At 41.9% G+C, this 22,066-nt stretch overlaps 2 protein-coding genes across 2 annotated transcripts; one reads left to right on the top strand and one right to left on the bottom strand.

The window, feature by feature from the left end:
* Positions 1-2,476: 2,476 nt before the first annotated feature.
* LOC134181483 (E3 ubiquitin-protein ligase HACE1-like) lies at positions 2,477-21,918 on the top strand. Its single transcript, XM_062648756.1, has 10 exons — positions 2,477-2,579; positions 12,481-12,639; positions 12,716-12,814; positions 19,731-19,832; positions 20,074-20,267; positions 20,336-20,418; positions 20,558-20,619; positions 20,682-20,786; positions 21,399-21,450; positions 21,514-21,918. Exons 2-10 carry the CDS (start codon positions 12,505-12,507, stop codon positions 21,816-21,818), a joined length of 1,137 nt encoding a protein of 378 aa, XP_062504740.1. The 5' UTR covers positions 2,477-2,579; positions 12,481-12,504; the 3' UTR covers positions 21,819-21,918.
* Positions 5,557-7,269, bottom strand: LOC134181494 (zinc finger protein 862-like). The gene is made up of 3 exons (XM_062648770.1): positions 6,529-7,269; positions 5,933-6,474; positions 5,557-5,891 (listed from the first exon to the last, which is right to left on the bottom strand). The coding sequence occupies exons 1-3, from the start codon at positions 7,173-7,175 to the stop codon at positions 5,557-5,559; spliced, it is 1,524 nt and encodes a 507-aa protein (XP_062504754.1). The 5' UTR covers positions 7,176-7,269.
* Positions 21,919-22,066: the final 148 nt, after the last annotated feature.

The following is a 22,066-nucleotide window of genomic DNA, read 5'->3' as shown; positions in this document are numbered from 1 at the left end:
TAGTCTGTCTGTCTGTCTGTCTGTCTGTCTGTCTTTCTGCCTGCCTGCCTGTCTGTCTGTCTGTCTGTCTGTCTGTCTGTCTGTCTGTCTGTCTGTCTGTCTGTCTGTCTGTCTGTCTGTCTGTCTGTCTGTCTGTCTGTCTGTGTGAGATGGGGCACGAAGGCAGAGAATTTTTTGCAGCATTTGTCACAACAGTCAGCAAATCCAGAAGCCAATTTTAATGCTGCCATGTTCATGTCGTATTGGAGAAAAGATTTCCTACAATTCAGCAAAGATGTAATGCCAAAGTTATCCTTAGAAAACTTTCAAAACTGCCACCTAATCATGGTAATTTAGATAGATTATTTGATTTTGACATTCAAGGTCAAGTCCATTAGTTAATGACTTTGGTTGTTTGCAAGGACTGATTTGTATTTTTAAAATCGTAGCATATATGTACAAGTAGAATCTGTATGAGAATAAATTATCTGTCTGTCTGTCTGTCTGTCTGTCTGTCTGAAAGCATTATAGGTTACAATCATCTGGATGATATCACTTTGAAACAAGCAACTTTAAAGATCAAATTTGGTCGTTTTGGATTGACACAGATCATTCAAATTTCACCAGCAGCTTTCTTATCTTCATAGTGTCAATTAAGCCATGAAAGAATTATAATTATCTGAGAGGTTTCCGTCGTTTTTTTTAATTTAGTCAACTATCTTCAAAGCAGTTTTTTAATTTAGTCAACTATCTTCAAAGCAGTAAATCACTGCCAGGGTTAATCGGCTCTACTGTGGCCTCTTCCTATCAAGCCTTAGTTACCACCAATACTCATTGCAATTCAAACCACGAAAATGAAGAACAACAGTCTCTTGATGACTTTATGTTATATTCAAAGAAATTACAGCATCAATTATCTACAAAGATTGCCAGTGATAGTGCTACTGATACTATTATACAAACACAGTCTGCAACACGGTTGAGATCTCTGCAAGGACGAGGGGCTGGTGCATGGCTGGATGTCATCTCCACTTCTGCTAATTAAGCACGCTTTACTTAAAAACAACGAATTTTGTTTAGCGTCTTACCTGAGGTTGGGAGTGCATGGCTCTACCTTTCACCAATTGGATTAAAACGTGCATGTGCTTGTGGTCATGATTTAGATGAATAAGGATACTATCTTTTAATTAACCTGTAAATATGGGAGTGGACCTGTGTTGTCTCACAATTCAGTCTTGAATGGGTGGAGTGAGTGCCTAGCTGTCTGACCTTCACCTTCCCCATCAAACAGAACCAAGACATCAATACATCAATACTGAAGACCGTCCAGACATTACAAAGTTTGATCCAAATACTGGACAGAATTTGGATATTGATGTGTCCCTGGCTCGTTCGTGGAGTCAGGACATTATTAGGAGAGCTAGCAAGGAAAATGGTCATGCTGCTGCGACAAGAGAAGAAAAGAAAAAGAAAAATATTCAGAAGAGCTTGTTCCAGGAAGATATGGGCACAAAGGTAGAGTATTTTTTGCAGCATTTGTCATAACAGTCAGCAAATTAAATCCAGAAGCCAATTTTAATGCTTCCATGTTCATGTCTCTGTCTGTCTATGTGTGTGTGTGTGTGTGTGTGTGTGTGTGTGTGTGTGTGTGTGTGTGTGTGTGTGTGTGTGTGTGTGTGTGTGTGTGTGTCTGCAGTACGTTTGGGGTGTTGAAAATAATTCATTTCCTTTTTCCATGTGCACTATAGTGCTACAGCTAGGTCATACAAGGCAAGGGTTCTGTGCAAGAAAAGGTCTGTTCTGACAATTCTTTCTTTAATTAATTGTAGCCTGTCACTGACATAGTCACATCGGCTGTTTTGTAGTGTAGTTTCAATTATTTTTGCTCAAGACAAGAAGAGATGTCTGGAGATACGCTGTTTCAACAATCATTTCTATATGGACTTCACAGGCTATACACTTGTGTCTTGCAGCAGCCTAAACACACAATGATTCTCTTTGCATGCATCAGGAAGATGGATGATTGACTCTTGGTCACTGCATGCATGCATGAGAAAAGCTAGTACTGTTTCTGTTAATTAATTACTAGACATGGACAGTAACATATTTAGTTATATGTCATAACTTTCTATGAATGCATGCATGCCCTAACTTCGTATACATATGTTGTCAACTTGTGTGTATAATTGTTTCTACATGCGCCTCCACAACACTTTGGTATGATTTGACATATGTATAGTCTATTAACGTGTTTTTTAATTAATCGGTCACGCGAATAAATAGTTCGGCATGCGCGACGTCATGAACTTTCCCTTCGGTGTGTCGGTTGGTGTCTAGTTAGGTACTGTAGGCGGTGAGTGCTGCATGTTTTTTACTGACGCTAATACTTAGATCATAGTAAAAGATATCTGTGTTGTACAGTGTACGAATAGTGTCTAGCTAGGGCCGGAATACTAGGAGTTAGGAGACATATATACGGGAAATTAGTAGAGTTGGACTTGACGATCGAGGCTTGTGAGACTACAACAATATTATTGGCGACGAGGTAGCAAAGGTAAAGCGTGTGAAACCGCAGAGAAACACTCTTTGCAAGTGAACAGGTGAGTAACGGAATTGCCAGCAGCTGAGCTGGAACTCTAGCTAGCTAAGACAGATTCTGGGAAACACCCCCTGAATTTTCTACGAAGTGAGACAAATGGAAGAGAAGATAAGATACAACAGTTGAACACTGGCGTATTGTGCATGCTACTCAGGTGTACAGCTCTCTAGAGGCACACCTCTCATTTTTCTGCTATGTTTTTAAATTGCGCGCTCTTCGTCAGTTCAAACCCCGGCTGTGGACCAGCTTCTTCTATTTCCACTTGTGATTGTTGCAAAACTAAATTTACATCATTGTGAACGTGTTTCGAGGCTTCCGAGGTCGTTGTTTTCTCGATGTGAACTTCTCTCAAACTGGTTGTAGCTTTGCAGAATGGGGAAAAGTCCTACTTGGAGATTTTCCTTCTTGTGAAACAGACGCTAGATGAATTTTCTAGACAAATGTACTAGGTGACTCTGACGACACTTAATTTCGAGGTGATTGTTCGAAGGGAACGGTCTGACACGTGAAAATCGCATCTTGAGTTTGTACTCTTGGAAGCCTACCTTTGTGCTGAGTTTCATGACTCGTTTTCCTTCTAACACTATTGCGGTTTCCTATTAATTAGGACTATGTTAGAAGAGGGTTACTTCCTGCAATTTAATGAGAATTTGGGAGGAGCTTAGGGAGCTAGCTACGAGAGACACTGTTTATGTAGTCTTTACACAAAAACAACATGCGTACATGCGTTATTCATCAATCAACCGCAAAGACTCAAGTTTTACAAGCTGTCTTCGCTTTGAGCCGTGGAGTCGTCTTCATCAGAATTTTGGGAACGCTTTGCAGACTGTGTGGGGACTGTTAGGATTTGAAATTTTTGGAGATTATTTTAACGATTATTTACGGATTATTTGGGGAGGTTTGGGTGTCAGTTTGGGTTTGAATGGACGGAATAGGTATATACCGCAATATATATATATATATATATATATATATATATATATATATATATATATATATATATATTCAACATATATGTAACAGACTAATGGTGACCCAGTAGAGTCACCTTGTTCTAATTGAAAGAAGAGACAACGGCAAAAGCAACTAAAGCTAATTTTTCTAAAATCAACTTTGCATTGTATTGCCATAATCTGCATGACAACTGCTCATGCAAGTTGCAAAGAGTTTTGCTAAGAGTTTGCAATAATTTGATGACTTCCAGACTGTGAGTTGACAATACTCCGTAGGTCTCCACCACCAAAGGGTAGAGAAGACCGCCTGCTGCTGTTACATTGTCGCGTGTCTGTTGTCTTTTTCCGATTCATCAAACCTCGCAGCTGCTTCATTTGCAGCGTATATATCAAATAATGATACTGCCAACCTATACTTTGACCTCACTGCAAGGAACTCATTACAACCACCTTTCCTTATCAAATCAGGCATTTGCGCAGGGGCAGCAGATGCAGGAGAGCTGGAGAAAGATCAACGGCATCACAGCATGGTTTCAAGCACAGGAGACTCTGGGCGGAAGTACGGCGCGACGGGAAAGGGTCTGGCTACGCGAGACTAACTGATCCTTGGTCGCCAATACTCCGCAAGTTCAGCTTCTGAAGATTATTGCCAGAAGAGCGTATTTTCATAACAATGCTATACTCTTAAGCTTAGTCATTCTTTGTAGGGCCGCGTAATTGACGCATTTGATGTGTCGGTTCTTTCAGTGCTCTCTAGATATAGTGGACCTTCCGTCAGTTGAACATGCTTCTATGGCTGGTTCACAATATGCGACGGAGAGCAATCCGTTCCGTTCCGTCAAACCACATCAAAGGCGCCACTCAAGACGGACTACGGACGGATTGCTTGACGGAGCGTTGACAGACGAATAGAATCGATCCTATTTTGTTCCATCCGTCGGAAGTTGACGGACCGCAACAGGAAGTGATTAGGTACTGTTATCCAATCAGCGGAGCGCGAAGCGAGGATCACCTAATCATGCAGCGCGGGAATGGTTCTAGCGGAACGGAACGTACACCGTAACACTCCGTCATTGTCCGTCACATCTTCGTCGCATATTGTGAACCAGCCATTAGTCTCTAGTGAGTTCATGTATTTATATTCCCGGGTCTATTGGAAGACATTGCTAAATTAATGTTCATAGTATATGTACATGTAATACTGATATACAATGCACAATACGTGCCAAGGAGTTTTGAAGTCACTCAGATGTAGTGAATAAGTCTTAGCAAGTTTCTAAATTTTCCATTGGTGCCTCTAATTTCTTTTTCTACGTTTGGCACAAAAGTATTTTTCAATTTGTCAATAAGGGGATACTAAGCTGTTTGCTGATACATATAGTACTAAGTAATGCATCTATATTAACAAAGCAGGACTGTTCAACAAACTTTATTGAAACATACTACTCCGAATTTGAACTACTCACGATACCACATGTGTACAGTTGTAATCTGGGTTGACAATGAACATCAACATCAGGTCAACGTAGCCTGAGGTTGGTCTTCATAGTAACATGTAATCATGAGTAGTTCACCGTTATGTCACACGTTAGCTCAGACTGACCTTACACTGCTATTGAATAGACAATCTGACTAGCACATTATTATACTAAAAGTCAGCATGCCTCTGTTGCAAGCCTACGAAACTCATCACCTCTATGGCAAATGGCATTGACATTAGTACAATAACAAGACAAAGATACCGTCTACATCCAACTGATGCTGTTCTTATTAATCTAAATTACTGAACGTCAATCAGTTTTCACTATCAGATTTTACAGACTCCGTTTTCTTTCGAACATAATTTCCACTCCCTATTTTACCACAGTGGCCTCTGATATGACGTCTAGCTTTCTGCCAAATCAAGATTGCGGATGAAGGATCAAAATCAATTAGACTGGGTCCATTGCAGCGAGAGAACATCAAGTCATCCATGGTGCTGATATCCAATTTGTTTCTCAGTTTAGTTTTGACTCGGTTGGAGAGTCAAAAGCCTCTTTCGCACTCAGCAGTCGACATAGGAAGAATTGCAGTCAGCTGAATTAATCGAGACACTATAGGGAACCGCTCTTTGGCACATACTGTTGCTTCGTAGACCCTTTCATACGTTCTTGCCTTTCTTCGCTTCAGCAGATCTAAGAGTTCCTGCCACTCGTCCCTAGCAGTGGCCTTCAGTTCAGCAACATTAATGTTACCACTGAGACTTTGACTTAGAGGATCTTTAAATTTCTCTACCAGCACATCTATTTCGTTGTTTCCGTAATTTTCGCTAGCATCATCAAGAGGCCAGTTGTTTGGATCAAATATTTCACATGATCCAACTATGGAATGTTGGAATACAGAAGAAACCTTTCTTGCATACAGCAAATAGCAGCGTCTACAAGCTTCTGTTCATCTTGAACAAGGTCTGGTAGTATTGTTTCATGGCGTCTCATTGTCGGTGTGCTAAGTTTGTGTCCTTGAAATGTTCCATCAGCACGGTAAAGAGGCAGATATAGAGCAAGCTCCTCTTCCTTTCGAGGCTTTTCACGCATGCCTCTGAGCTGCCTGGTTATTGAATTGATTGAATCTGGGATTTCTGACGCACATACGTTACTCTTGTGGAAGAACAGAGACAACTTCTTTGATATTCTTAGAAGGTCGAGCAAGAAGTACAACATCCGGATAAAGCGCTTGCTCAAAATGGTTGAAAGTAAACCCTTGGCCGTGGAACGCTCATCAGATGAAGCCGAAGTCCCTCCACTTGCAACAAGTTGCTGCAGATGTGTAACAACTGTACTCCAATCTTGCCTGAATGCTTCTAATGCCCGAACTTTACTTGCCACCCATCTAATTGCACGTATGTCTCCAAGCTGCATGATATGGTTATCCAACACCTCAGCTATGTGATGGACATTACGTTGCCTTTAAGGAGAGTAATAATAAAAGTTAAAAAGCTTTTTGCTGGTTGGTTCAAACTTTTCTCGCAGGTATGGTACATCTCTAGAAGCATCTAGAATTACCAGCTGTAGATTATGTGCAATGTAATGAATGGTTGTAACCCCAGCCACCTGTCGCTCAATCCTTGCAGCTAGGCCATTGTGCACACCACGCATGGCGTTGCAGCCGTCTGTTCCCAAAGCAATCAGTCTCTGCTTCCAGTCCTGCAAGCCCCGATCAGTCAAAGTATCTTCCAAAACTTTCATATATAATGCAGCATCTCCACCGGGCAAACTTTCAAATGCAAAAAACTCGGTTACGGGTTTTGTTTCCTCGTCTGAGCAGTAACGAATGTAAAAGATGACGTTTTCGTGTTGTGAACTGTCCGTTGATGCATCTAGCATAATGGAGAACTGGAAAGTCTTGTTGTTGATTCTGTCAAGTTGAAGCTGTCTTTGACTCTGAGATATGCATCGTATGAACTCACGACATTGTTTGTCATTGATGTACTGTTCAATCAGTTCAACACCATTTTTCTGGTGTAACGAGGCTAGATCACGGGAGTCAGACAGCGGCCGATCTTTCATTAAAATAAAATAAGAGATATTGAATAACACTGTCAGCTGCTTTGTAGTTTTCTCATTCATACGAAAAACTGCAGCTGGTAAAGATGATAGAGAACTCATGGCAGACTCAGCTTCAGAGCAGCGTTTGTTGGTAACGGAGGATTGGTGTTTATCTAAAGATTCTACCTTAAAAATAGAACACCCGCTAACAAATGAAGAACAATGCCTAAACGAGTCAGGTTTGCAATGGCGCCGGCATATCTCACAATACAGATGGTTTTTCTCTGCATCATGACGAAGCCAACTGTATGTAGCAAGCTTCTCGGTCAGCCCGCGTCGAGTTGCTTTTCTCTTGGTTCCATGCAACTGTCTGTCAGAATTTCGAAATGTAGCCTTCGGTTCTTTTGGTGCCTTGTCTACTTCACTTTCATGATACGCGGATTGGTTTTCCCGTGATCAGACTGAACCCATCTGTGGATCCGTGGACTCTATTGATGAGGACACACTCAGTTTCATAGTTGGAAAAAGAGAACACGCTGATGTTGATAATCGCAACGCTGTTGTAGTTGTTGTTGTTATTGTTGTTGTTGTTGCCTGTGTTATTGCCGTAGGCGAGGTTGCTAGTAATTGCAATTTCTGGTCATGTTGAGCGTGGCTACTTTCATCAAGTGATGAGATGGAATGTTCAGGTGATGGAATCTTCACATGAGATTGTTCTGTTTCTAGTCCTACAAAGCCAAACAAAGTTTGATGCTTTGTTTTTTGAAACTGGATGAGAAGATTTATTCCTTGCTGAGAGGTGTTTCCTTGGTTTAGCGAAGGACTCGGTCGTTGACTTTCTTTTGGTTCCAGATGAGACCGTCATTGGGATGACCAAGGGCACAAAATGGTTTGGACTGGGTGATTTTCCCGCCGACATTGTCATGCAATACCACATGATTATTGCGGGGATTTGTTCCTGCTGCAGTTCTTGTTGCACTAGCTGACGAGGATAAAATGTAGCATTCATGAAAGCATGGCAAGCGAAGCGAAACTTTGTTGGGTAGACAGAGCGTACTGAGCGTCCAAAGACAGTAGCCAAGCCAGCTAATTCAAGCATGCCACACCAAGTACCCAACTTTGAACATAATCTCAGTTCTGCTTCTAGGTCAGCAATGTATGAATCACGAAGAGAAGACTTTTGCATCAGCAATGAGGAAAACGTGTGGCTTGGTCCATCGCCAAGAGTTTGGGAAAGTAGACCTACACATTGACAGTCACCACTGGCTTGACGCGCATGGCCTAGAAACAGATCAGCATAGTGCTCGACGTTGTCATCTACCTCTGTCATCACAGCACCACGAAGTTGGTCATGGTGGTCCTCTTTGCCATAAGCTAGAAAGCTTGCAGCCCGAAAGAGACAGTTACCATCTCCTAACACTTTCACTGGTACTGAATTGTCAGGAGCATCCTTTGGCAGTAACTGAGTAGCAACGTGATCAATTTCAAATCTACCAATGGTGGGCGTTGAAAACAAAAAATCAGCCATACCGCACTACTAAAATTCGTGTTGAACTTGCTGAACAGTAACAACTACTACTTCTAATCCTAGTGCTAGAAACTGTGTTCTTATATAGATTGTGTACTTGGCATAGACTATCTGGATCATTATCTCTCCATGCCCCATACTCAGTGCATACCCTAGACTCTAGTCATCCGGTTGAGACACAGTCATCATCCGGTTGAGTCACAGTCATTGTCCGTTTGAGTCATCCACGTGAGGGAGCATCATGGGTCTACATGTGATATCAGGTTGCCTATTATATAGTTGTAATCTGGTGGGTGATAATTACTATGAGCCTTTCTTGTAACGTAATGTTAGTTACACAGTCTCAATTAATTAAGTAAGAAGAAGAACAAAACCAACCAAGAGCAGAGAATGGCAAACACTCATGAAACAAAGGACTATGCTTCAGCTGTGGAACTTACAATACTTGCTCTACTTACTAACCACAACCATTAAGCTTACAAGAGAGGAAACCATTAATTTGAAGTCACGTCAGCTTCTAGGAATCTGACCTTGATGCCTTGCTAGCTGTACAGTGTATTTACAGTAAGAACCAGTTTTGTGACTGTCAACAAATCAAAGGTTTTATGTTATCTACAGGATTTATCTACATGCCCTCTACAATGACTTTATCGATATCTAGAAAAGTAGGAGCAATATACTTGCTGACAACAACTGTTGACAGCAGTAAGCCACTGGGTAGGCGTTTTCATAATTGAATGCCACTTGCTAAGGCTATTTGCCATCACAAGGCACCAGTAAGTTGTTGTTACTTGTTGCCCCATGACCGACTTAGACCAGTATTGTAATTGATACTCAGAACAATAGATGCTATTAGTAGTCACACCCTTCACTCTTGCTGATTACAAAGAAACGAAGATAGAACAACACGACTAGCTAGACCTTTAGGTAAAAACAGTATGACTCTTTATCGACAACAGAAACTATTGGATCTTAGCAAAGAACAACTATGTTGCCCAAACATTGCGTAGTTGTCCCGGGCTACCTGCAGATGCATTTTTGGTTGCCCATCCAATATTTGTGGTTGTCCGGAGCACCCGGGCTATCAATTTGACCAACACGGTCAGTGTGGACCAGTAACTGTGTTCAGTACTATGATCACTATTAGTAATGGATGGTAGTACAAAAGATCCAGATTCAGACATTTCTTGTTGAGAACACTGCAGGGTGCAAGACTCATCTAGAGAATGGTGATCAAAGGACTGTCCTTTTCATCACACTGCTTCTTCTTTTTGCTCCCAGTGGTAACGAAACTTGTCAGCGTGAGCTGTTGGTGTGATTTGCTACCCGCTAGACTAGCCGGAATGGGATGCCTTCGCTTGGCATTATAGTCAAGCATTTTTGGATAGACGTAACTGGCAGTAGAGGAACAAATGGTTGGGAGTCGATTGCAACGGAGAAGATGAAGTAGCAGGCAATCTTGTGCTTGACCACACTAGAGCTACGCAAGTGTCTGTCGCGTTGGCTTAGGGAGTAGCTGTATAGTTGAGTAGTGGACGAAGTACATTGTAGTAGCGACTAGGATAAATGCATTTGTCGTTGGTTCCCACCACGTTGGTGATGAACAAAACATGCAGCATCGTTGCATGCCTGCCCAGGCAACAGGTTAGAGCTGCCTCTTTTCTCAAATCTGTTGTGAAGTTATCATCAACTGCACCTACAACAGAGTAGCACATATCATGTACATTCTGTCGTCAACTCAATTTAGTTAGCCCAGACTGAGTTTCATTTGGTTCCTTAGTTGCAACTGCAAATGATCATATTAGCAAAAGGTGGGTTTCACGTTTGTAATTGAAACTAAAATTAATTGAGAAGTTTGTTCATGCACATTTCTTGCCTAACTAATTGAGACCTAACTAGCAATTTGCAGTATAGGTGGATTGTACAACCAAACAAAAATGTGGTTGTGTGGTTTGAAATGTTAATTTAAGGACAATGTGGTTGCTCATGACATCCACATCGTGGCAATCCATCCAAGAAGACATGAACATTCTTTGGTTGAGTAGCGCGTTTCTTCTCTAGATGAGTCAGTGCCACTATTAATTTGTTGAGAACAGTACATCCGGCTACTGCATCTAATTTGCGGTAACTCTCAGGGGAAACCCTACACCCCATATGGCTAGCTTAATCTCTGGAATGCACCTGATAAACTGTTGTTATTGTAGTGCTTCAATAGCTTGTGGCATCAATCAAAATCTAGATTAAATTGCTGAACTGGACATGCAGAAACTTTTGTCTGAACGAACTTTCCTAGTAGCACTAGAAGACATACGAACTCCTGTTGTTCTGATAGAAAGACACTCGGGCAGCTTGCTGTGGAAAAAGCTGTTTGTTTTGCCACTTCCGACGCCCGCCGTTTGCAAAGATCTACGTAATAGTTTTCATTTGTGATGAGCTCAAGCGCCGTTCGTAGTCTCAATTCAAGATGGTCAGATTCTTTGTTTCCTTTGAACAGCGTAGAAAAGGATCTAAACAAGCAGTTGCCGTCACCTTCAACTACGATTGGCTGCAGATTTTGTGTTTCATTCGGGAGAAGCTGCTGCGCAATGGCGTCTCGTCGATGATAGAGCTGTTGACTTGGATTTGCTGGTGTAGCGTACGAAGAATAAGAGTGACCGATTGTTTGAAAAATTATACGCGCTTGGTCTCTAGTTGGGTTTGTCTGGAGCTGATGGCAGAGACCACTGACATCGGTACAGGCAGTAGAGTCCATAAAAATGATGGCCAATGAGAGAAGAGCAACAACTTGCAATAGATTTCTAGTAGGTGATACGTTGTGACGCGATATGCAGGAAGGTGCTAAGTGGACGGCATATGTCGCGTACGTCGCATAGTGCCACTAAATGGTAGACGTAGAAGGTGGCAACATATCTTAATTGCAACGAAAAGCAGCTGCTGAGTAAACGGTTTCGCATCAAGAGCCGCTGGCACGCGAATGACTGAAAAACTACCAAATATTTCTAGTCGCCAAATTGGCGACCACACCGTTCGTTTTGTCGCCAACAACCTAGAAGTGGTCGCCATATGGCGACTTAGCGACCGAATTTTTCGAACCCTGATCCCAGCTTTTTTGACATCACTGTCCGCAATTCATGCAACCACGTTTTGTCTGCGCTGCTACTATTGAATCCTTGCAGCTGAAAATGCTGGAGAAATGGAAAAAGACGAGACACGAGTGCAATGTGACTGATGTGGAGTACATTTTCCCCCATCTCTATAGAAAGTTTAGGGTATTGGACTCCGGCCCGTCTTAAGACTCTTAAAACTATTGCGTTGAAATTAACGGCATTTATTGGGACTACTTTGAATCAAGCTTTCCGAAATCTTTCTGAACAGTTAGCGGCTAAGCTTTGGGGTACTGTAAAGTTAAGTTTCTTAAAGGGAATTGCATTAGAGCATGATCTTGCGTTTTGAGATGTTTCTTCTTCTTTAGATGACACGACGCTGTATTACTAAGTATAAAGTTAGGGAGTGGATGACTAGATGTGGGTGTTAAAGATATATAATAAAATAATATATGTATATCGAAATATATCGCTAGGGCATAGTAACGAGTAAGCCTAGGTCACTTTCTACTGATTCTTCCCTATGTACTGCGGTGCATGTTTTCCGACGAAATTTATCAGTTGTCCACCAGTGCGGTTTTTTTAATCATAATGTGTATGTTCTGCTTTTCTATCAACATCACTGTTGTAATGTATGTGTCAATTAATGTTTACATTTTGAGTAGCAGTTATTGCTACAAAAGTTGTAAATTGCGTAGCAGATTTCCACGTTTGATGAGAAATTAATAATGTACTAACGTAAATTCTATAAAAGTTATATTTGGTGTAGTGTTATTGTTTGTTTATTTTGTAGAGTTGAGTATTTTTGACTTGAGATATGTGGGGTATACGCAAGAGATCATATCAAATGAGACAGAATCAATTATGGGAAGCTGTCAAAATAAGTGACATACAGACGGCCATGCGTCTTCTAAAGATGGAAGTTAATATCAATGGGCGTGATAAACATGGAGTATGTGTTATGAGCTATAGTGTGTGTGTTCGATGTTAAAATATACCGAATGTCGTTTGATCTCAAAATATGATAGATTTACACTCTTTTAATGAAAGCGTGCTGGAATAATGACCCGAAGATGGTCGAGTTGTTGGTCACTAACTCAGCAGATATTAATGAGACGAGCGGCAAGGTGAGTTGACTGAGCGTGTGAAACTGTGATAAGATGATAGATATCAATTAGATATATCCAAAAATCAACATTCAGTTCTTCTTGCTCGTATCCAGAAGCAGATTCCAGCAGAAGCGCTGATTTCTGCTTGCTAGAGCTATTTCATGGAGATATGCGTATAGATAAGGTTGTTGTTGACAGTTCTATGTTTCATGTGCTCTAGATACGTCTCGTTCTAGAGTGTGCGTGTGTCTCGACCCCAACACAAGATTGGCACCACCGCACTTTATTCGCAGAAAATGTATGCATGATCTACAAAATCCTTATATCCACACCCATCCTTCTACCTTAATTCTACCTTACACTTTTTCTGTCTAATCTATACTGGTCCTATTGTCTCGTCCTCAGCATCCGTCTACGTATACCGTATTCACGTATACACTAGCACGGTTAGTGAGCAATAAATCGGTCGTCAATTTGATCGACTTGGTATATACAGAGACTTGACGGCAATCGTTAGGGCACAAGTCAATATATAACGTTTTACTACACCTACAACTGCGGCACGTGCATTAGGTATGTGGCCCGCTGTCTAGCTTGCTCGCAAAACAATCGATCAAATCAACGTGGAAACGCGGGACACGAAAGTAGTGCGAAACAAGCATGTTATCCATACTTACAAAGCAATGCAAAACGTACACGCGTAAAATAGCGGAGAATCGCCAGCATACTAATTAACCGTAACCTCGACCCTAAAGTGTCAACGCAACACAAGTAGGAAACTTCAAAGGCTAACATCAAGCCAGGCATATACATATATATATATATATATATATATATATATATATATATATATGAGGAGAGAGAGAGAGAGAGAGAGAGAGAGAGAGAGAGAGAGAGAGAGAGGGAGAGGGAGAGGGAGAGGGAGAGGGAGAGGGAGAGGGAGAGAGAGAGAGAACTCATATTGTGTGTGTGTGTGTGTGTGTTCGCGTTTGGGGGCCACGTCTTTTGTCCGTTTGCAACCGAAATCGGTGCGCACACTCGGCACGCACAGAGGAAGGTTTGCGTAAAAAATTAGAAAAGTAATGCATTGGGTCCCCTCTCGAGGGATCGACCCCCACGTAAAATTTCTCGATGACGCAAACGCTACACATTCCTGTTTATTCGAACACACGCCCACACCAGTCCTGTGTAGACTGTATGCATCGCCGTCCTTCGCAAAGCTTCGAGCAATCGAATATCTATTGCCGACGAAACTTACTCTTCTAGCGCATTCGTTTCTCTCCAAATTCTAATTGCATTTGCACCGAATCCAACCTACACGTTTTCTGCAGCAAGCGCTACACGAAGAGTGTGTCGATTTCTATCAAAACAAACGCGAAGAGCAAGATTCGAATTCATTCAGCATATCCGGGATCTCGCAACAAAGATTGCACGTGACGTGTCCACAGACCTATCTTTACACTACAGTATCTTGCCCGTACGAAGGACGGGCCATGTATACTAGTGTGTGTGTGTATATATATATATAAATATATATATATATATATATATATAGTGCAAGCTAACTTCAAGCACATGTATACGCATACAAAGAAATATTTACTGAATTTCGTTGCTTTGGTTATGAACCCAAGGCACCTTGCGCTAGGGTTACAGTAATGCCTCTATGGACGGCCGGACCAAGCGACGACCGGACAATTGGATTCCAGCGCATGCGCTCATCTTTTATGGCTGATGTTAAGTAGCCTGCCAGATCGACAATTCTACGTGGCAGTCAGCTCCTTTTCTAGTCTTTTCATGTTAATTATAGTAGTTGCTAGTACGTATGCATGCAGCAGCTGTTTCGTAACCAAAACTAGCAACCGAGGGTTTAGAACTTTAGTGCTATGATTTCTTCATTGATAAAGTGGCTGCGTCATTTCTTGATCTTTGAAATGTTTGCAAACCGTTGAAGCTGACAGCCCCAATCTTTCTGTGCTTTACAAGATTTTTGTTTATGAGTTCTGTCGAGATGTATATATATATCGTTTGCTGCTTGAGAGACCGCAGCTCTTTGACTTGCTGAAGAAATTAGTTCGAACGTGAGGTACGGAATGTTCAGTCGCTGTGTCCAAATTTGCTGACGCAATGGAACGCCTTGGCTGTCGATCGGAGCGCAGCTGCTCTTCTCTCTCATGACAGACCCCTGCAGGAGCGACGGCCGGTTCAAGTATAGGCGATGGCAATTGCCTCTTCCGCGCTGCGTCCGTCTTTATGACAGGTGATGAAAACTTTTACGCAGAGCTCCGTCTGCCTGCTATATTGAAACTGGTCACTCACTCGGATTTCTACGGTTACAAGATGACCGAGTTGGCAACTCACAATCGTGCCAACTGAGCACTGAATTGTTATTCGTCATCGGCGATGCTTTCGTTAACGTTTTTTTACTGGAGATCAGCTGGAAGCATTTGAGGAATTTTTGCTGAAGAAACCGAGAAGCTCTGATTTAGCCTTTGCGTTCTAATAGGCGTTGATAAATTGGATTTGCCATGGTGCAACCCAACAGTCGGTACGTTCGCCTTTCTAAAACACAGGTAGGCGTTGTCAAGCATTTTGGCATTTTATTGGATAGCGTTTACCCATCACGACGCCTGCTTTGCGACCGTTTTTGCAGACGACGACACATCCTCGCTATAAAGGTGGTCCAGTTGTCTCGCCTTTGGGAACGTTCTGCTGGCAGCCAAGAAATGGAGTGGCGGCAGCCAAACCAGTTTGTTCCTTTAGTGCTACTGGAAGATGATGGCCAGTCATCAAGGCAGTTTTTATAAAAATTTTAAAAAGAAAAGCCACGCCAAGCTACGATCTGCAATTTTGTTGAGAGGAAAACGCCTTCAAGTGGAAAGCCGCAAGCGAAGATCGACATGTAAGATGGCTGTTGGAAGTGTCGGCATCTCCTCCAAGACTTCAATTCTCTGTCAATCAAACGAAAGTCCGCCAGTCCACCACCGCTGCTTTCTCCCACGGAACCATGCAGTAATGGATTTTCCCGCCTCGAAGACGCTAGACCTGAAAGTGCTACCTAAGCTATACTAAAGCGGAGTCTACCTTTCTTGCTTCCTCCTTGCATGGACTCTCACAAATCCATCTCCACTTTTCCTATCTCTAAGCTAAATTTCGACAAAAGATCTTCAAGTATTACCTAAACTGTCAATCGAAACAGAATCACCTGCAAGGAGTTCTTTATTGCAAAACATGGCAGACACAGACAGCCTTAAAAAAGATGGAGCAAGCAAAAGCTTTCGATATACTCATGGCTAGTTTACATCAAGTCAAACCTTGTGTTTGCAGGTTATCCAAAACTAATCACTAAATTATGCACGTTTGTTCACGGCTTTACAGCATTTCGAAAGGAGTCAATTGATCACATAAAGAATCTGAACTAGCTATGAAGTAAAGATCTACAGAAAACGCCACTCGCAACTGCTTTACAGAATAGTAGGATGAACAGTGAAATGAGTGCCCAGCTTAGGCCAAGTATGAACGACCAATATTTGACTCTGCACATGTGGTTCAAATGCAGTACAAATTAGGTGAATATCACTCACTGTTAACGAATGCAATGTCGTAACATTGTGAAGTAGATTGCAATTATCTTCATGAGCAGTACAGATGGCTTGTCAGCAGCTTAAAAGCCAACCTGTGTGGTATTCTCTTTACTTACCAGCAGAGTCCTTCTGCGATGTCACGATGGTGGAGAATGTCAACTTTTACGTTTGCTTCTGCGTCAACCTAGATGAGTCCCCGTGTACAGAACTCTTCAGTTTGGCACCATAGAGGATGCGCTCGCCCAAGTCTGCATTAAAGGACTGCTTTGCCCGGCAAAGGATGAATTGTGCATACATGATAGGGCTCGGGACAGAAACGGCTATAGTGTTATACTTTGATGCAATAGTGTCAAAAAATGTTCTATTTGTAATCAAGTTCGAACATACCACGTGGTGACAATTCAGTGTCTAAGACTCTTCCCCATGTGCTGAATCTTGCAGTTTTGATTTGCAGCTTACTTGTACTACGTTGGTCACATTTTTGAACCAGCAATCAAGAATAATTTCAAATTTTACTGTTACTCAAGCAAACGCCTCAGAAATCTGACAGCTATCAGTTACGTGCTGCAACACTCTTGCGTCATCTTCATGATATCAAGCAAGTTCAATAGGTGGCAAGCAGCGAGCTATTAGTACTGCAATTGTAATCTGGAAGACTCAAGTGTTCTATTTAAAAAATAATGCAGTGAATAGGAGAGCAACCGAAGAAAATGCCTCTGCTCTGGGCCTCGTGTTAACCTTACTTAAAGATTACCATTTTGGCTAAAAGCTGCATTTATGACCAAGCATTTTGCTATGTTACCAAACTCTCTGAGGAGTTTCAGCGCGGATGACAATTGTATTTGCGTGTACCCAGTGCTGTTGAAGCAACTGTAAAGCGACTGAAAGTTAGGAACTTCACCAAAGCCAAGTGGACAACATGCTGTTTGCACCGACTCCTAAGACAAAGAAAAAAAATGAATTACAAAGCATTGTCACTTCACAAATCTAGATACAAACTAAGAAACGCTTGCCAAAGCAGATGCCGATACTGTTTGAACATCATGCACAATACAACACCTGAAAGGCCGTTTCAAAGAGATACCGACTGACTCTGTAGTAACAGTATGTGACATCTTTGACCCGCTGAGCTGGCCAGCCAGCAACCTCAAAGGTGACAATTATGGCTCCCAGAAGATTGAACTCATGGCACGTCATTTTGCTACGTTTCTTGTGTATGAAAATAATGATTTTGTTTAGGGGAAGGTGGTGTCGTTGGTAAGGCATAATGAATGGGAGGAGCTGTTCATGGTCACAACTCAAAGAACAAAATGTAGCAATTCTAAGTTGCAGTGCATGATCTTTTCCAACTTTAGCTCGCTTGGTGCTGCTGGTTGCCACTCTCCCAATCAACACAACAGAGGGTGAGCGTGGCTTTTCAGCTCAGAACATGCAAATTTTAGACACGTGTGCGCAATCATCTATCTAGACGATCTCATTGAATGAATTAGTTGTGATCAGCCGCTTTGCATGGTCCATCAGTCAAGGACTTAAATTGGACCATGAACCAGCCACGGTAGCCTGGAAGGAGGGAGAAGAATTAAGGTTCCAGTCGCTGGGTTTACTTTCGACTTCCATAAGTTACTGTAAAAAGCCTTTAGTTGTGGTCCGTCACCTTAGTGAATGGTTGTCCTTCCAAGTATGCTTTTGATACTTTCGCCGTTCTCAGTCTCTAGGCCTCCCCTTCTACTCGGGAGCATTCGCCTGATTCACAATATGTGCCATTGACTTCAGCGACTGCTGACGTCTTCCGCAAACGAGTTGCTTCTGTTCACGTAAGTCTTTGTTCACAAATAACATTTTTGCAACTGTTTCTTTTGTCTGGTTCCCGAACCGTGGTAATTACAGTGTACCCGCGCGGAAAACCTTAACCTTAAACGATATTTCGTGTTATAGATTATGCCTAGGTCAAGTTTAACGTAACGGGAGCGTGCGGTTAATTGCAGACATAAAACACTAGTCTATCCTCAGTGGCACACCGCTCTCATTTGAAGTTTGCCGCGTTTGCCGCGCGACATCTGTTCCGTAAGCGTAGGGAACCGAAGGCACTGGGGCACGTGCCTCTAACTTTTCCAGCTGTCACGTGACCTGCTAATGTATAAGGATGAAAAACGTAGAAACTGATAACACTGACATGACATACAGTATTGCTGCAGTAACAATAATGTTGGTTTCCTGTTTTTGCTTTGTATCATGCATATTGATATGATTAGGTTAATTAACTTAATAACATATTTAGCCGGGTTGTGCAGAGACACGCCCACTTAGGCAAACGTGTGTCCCCTCAACCAAATGTAGGTTCCTACGCTTATTTGTTCGCAATGCTACCGTTTTCGTTCAATTCTGAAGCGCGACCCGTCGCTTGTTGCCCCGCAGCTTATAACGGCACATGTTGAGAAACAGACTTCAGTCAGAGTTCCGGACACTTAAATAAGCAATAGGTCGCTCTATTTTTTCCTCCATGCATTCAGTGAAACAGAGCTGCTCTAAGTCCATACGACGACCTGTAACGTCGCCAGTCAGAATTAGTTCTAGGTTGCCGTTTCAAAAAGACACTATCGTAATTGTGACAGTAAGGCCTTTGAAGATGCGTTCTTGTTCCCTGCCCCAAATCCATTCCACGACCTTTTGCAGTACAATCGATGTAGAGGCTCCAGTTGACTAGCCAGATAAAGGAGGAATTTTGCATAATATTAACTTAATTAAACTATGTTTTGAGGAAGCGGCGCTAGTTAGTCGAAGTTATTTGGTGGCGGCATGTAAGTGATGGCTTTCTCATGTATGGTGCAGACGTTTAGCAGAGATGACGTGATCGCAATATTTATCGGAGTCTTGCAAAATGCGTTGCATTTACTTTGAATGTCTGATTCATCTCGAACTCATGCATACGTTTGAAGTCTTTGTATACTATAGCACCGCATCGAGGGTATTTAGGAATAGTATGGTCCTGCTTTTTAGGCGTTAGGTCGGATCTCATTGTTGCCGGTAGTGTTGAGTCTGCCGTCACTGTCTCGTTCTAGAAAGTGTGTTGCGGCTCGACACAGAATTAATTCTATTGGTACGTAGTATAAACAGGTATGTATAGATCTCGCGCAATAGATACTCATGCTCAACCAACTGACCAAACTTTCTACATCCATCGTGCTATCATTAATTAAACTTAGAGTGATGGAGATTATTTTTGCCAAATTTACATGAGTTGCAGGTCGTTTTCATTTCTATTTCGTTTTCCTAGCAGTACGCATGTGTTCAGCTGGTATATATTTGTGATAAAGAAATAACGATATAATAATACATATTTGTATGTGCAGGGGGGCTGGACCGCTTTGATTATAGCGGCAGCCAATGGACGAGAAGAAATAGCGTCAGAGCTATTGAAGGCTAAAGATATTAATATTATGCAGAGAGACATTGTAAGTTTAAGGATTCAGAGGTTAGGTTCATATTGTGCTTTCTGTTGTGCATGTATTAATGAAACATATATGTGAGTGGCATGCATTCATTTTGCTTTAGTTGTGATTATGATCTTTCTCTTGAATGCTTCACTAATTAATTAATTGCGTGGGTTAAACGGAATGTGTACATGTTACTAAAATTTTATACGTTTTAGCATAAAAACTCTCTCATTACCTTATCACTTTCTTTCTTACTTAGTTTGGGAGGACAGCCATTCATATCGCTGCAAGATGCAATCACGATACTATTGTAAAGAGACTTCTGTCTCGTTCTACTCCTGTTGATGTAATCGATAATGATGGTTGTACGCCGTTGTGGTATGCTGCCTATAATGGTGCTGCACGTTGTGTTACTGTTCTTCTAAAGCATGGAGCGTGTCCTCAATATGCAAGGTGATGCATTTAGTTAGTGTTCTTCAGTCAGTAATATTATAGTAACCTAATGTAATTGTGCGATATAGTAAGAGTGAAGTATCTCCAGTGCATATTGCTAAGGAACGTGGTCACAGGCGTGTAGTTGAGATAATGGAAAAAGCTATAAGATGTAAGTGGGTTTCTAGTGTGGTTTATAACGGTCACATTTCATTTATGAAATGATTTCGGTGTGACTGATTATAAGTGTGCATAGGTGACTATGCATTTGCATTATTTTCTGGGCATTTTCATTGACACCTTTTTTGCAGTGAGATGTCATCCTTATGTGCTGTCTCACATGACTGTTACGAGGCAGCAAGACCAACAGAAAGTAATGTCACTTTGTCAGCTCTATTTGTCTGTTTTCACGTTGTCGTTTTGCTGCACACATAGATTGCTGATTTGCAAAGAGAAGTCGAAAACATGAAAGAAGCATTGACACAATCAGTCAGTGAGATTGAAGTGACTACTGTAAATGAGATTCAGCAAAGAGAGGAGGTAATTAAACTTGCTTGTATAGTCAACTTGTAGGTAATTTACACTTTAAGACATACGGGTGAAGTCATGTTATCAACTCTAAGCAAATACTCACTATTAAATTTTTGAGAAAGTTATTGTAAGGGTTGTAGTTATGTACGACTGATAACGTTTAGTATGTGAGTGCTTCCTTTTCAATTTATCTGACAATTGTAGTTTATTTCATTTACGGTTTTATTCTTTACCTTGCTTTTACTTGATAAGGTTAATTAGAGCCTTAAGGTCAAAGGCAGGTAGTTGTTGTTGAAACATTTTATAGTAGGTGACTTTTTGTTTAGAATTTGTTTGGACTGACTGCGACTGAGTGTGTGTGTGTGTGTGTGTGTGTGTGTGTGTGTGTGTGTGTGTGTGTGTGTGTGTGTGTGTGTGTGTCTGTGTGTGTCTGTGTGTGTGTGTGTGTGTGTGTGTGTGTGTGTGTGTGTGTGTGTGTGTGTGTGTGTGTCTGTGTCTGTGTCTGTGTCTGTGTCTGTGTCTGTCTGTGTCTTTGTGTGTCTGTGTGGGGAGGGGTGGATAGGTGGGGGTGCGTGGGTGCGCGCGCGCGTGGTGGTATCTGTAGCAACATTTGTTATGTAGGTTGCTGAAAGCAACATGTCTGATGAATCTTGGTTGCTGTCACAGTCACCAGGTGAGAGGTGGTAGTTGCTACGTATCAGAAACATCGATTTTAACGTTTCTCATTTGTTTGCAGAAGATATCATGTATGCCGTTAGGGCGCTTGGATGTGATCAATGGAGTGATGTTGGACTCGAGTTAGGCTACACATTGCCTGAACTTACCTCCCTTACCTCTACAATTACTGCACCTCACTGCAAGCTGCATGCTATACTTATAGCAAAAGCAGCTGCTGTTGGTGCCAGCAATATTGTTCTTACAATCTTGCGGGCTTGCCAGCGTATTGGCTTTCCAATTTGTGCTGCTACGATCAAGGATGAAGTCATTAGACGTCATCAGAGACTAAGAACACAGACTGGTGGGCAACACTTGACTTGGTGACTTTGTTGTCTAGCTGCATGCATAGCTGTTCGAGTGAGGCGCTAGCCTGACTGACAAAAGCGAGTCAGAATGTGAAAGAATAAATCGAATTTTTTACTTGCCGATATACGGCTTCTCAGGCGTCTAGTGTCCGCGTTAGTAGTCAGACTACCATTCGGACCGTTTACAGTCGAGGGTCAGGTAGCTCTGAGATATTTTACTGAGTTATAAGAAATCTGGATAGCACGTGTTGTATACTTTGTAAGGGC

The sequence above is a fragment of the Corticium candelabrum genome, chromosome 6 (assembly GCF_963422355.1).
Source record: "Corticium candelabrum chromosome 6, ooCorCand1.1, whole genome shotgun sequence".
NCBI lineage: Eukaryota > Metazoa > Porifera > Homoscleromorpha > Homosclerophorida > Plakinidae > Corticium > Corticium candelabrum.
The sequence above is the reverse complement of the archived record's forward strand: the minus strand, read 5'-3'. Positions and strand labels throughout refer to the sequence as shown.

Bases quoted from the DNA above. Each gene is read 5' to 3' on its own strand.
- LOC134181494 (XM_062648770.1), bottom strand. From the start codon at position 7,175: ATGAGTTCTCTATCATCTTTACCAGCTGCAGTTTTTCGTATGAATGAG. The intron at 6,475-6,528 runs GTTTGAACCAAC...CTCTCCTTAAAG, and splicing joins GTACCATACCTGCGAGAAAA to GCAACGTAATGTCCATCACA. The intron at 5,892-5,932 runs GTATGCAAGAAA...AACATTCCATAG, and splicing joins TGTAGACGCTGCTATTTGCT to TTGGATCATGTGAAATATTT.
- LOC134181483 (XM_062648756.1), top strand. From the start codon at position 12,505: ATGTGGGGTATACGCAAGAGATCATATCAAATGAGACAGAATCAATTA. The intron at 12,815-19,730 runs GTGAGTTGACTG...TTGTATGTGCAG, and splicing joins TTAATGAGACGAGCGGCAAG to GGGGGCTGGACCGCTTTGAT. The intron at 20,620-20,681 runs GTAATGTCACTT...CTGCACACATAG, and splicing joins GGCAGCAAGACCAACAGAAA to ATTGCTGATTTGCAAAGAGA.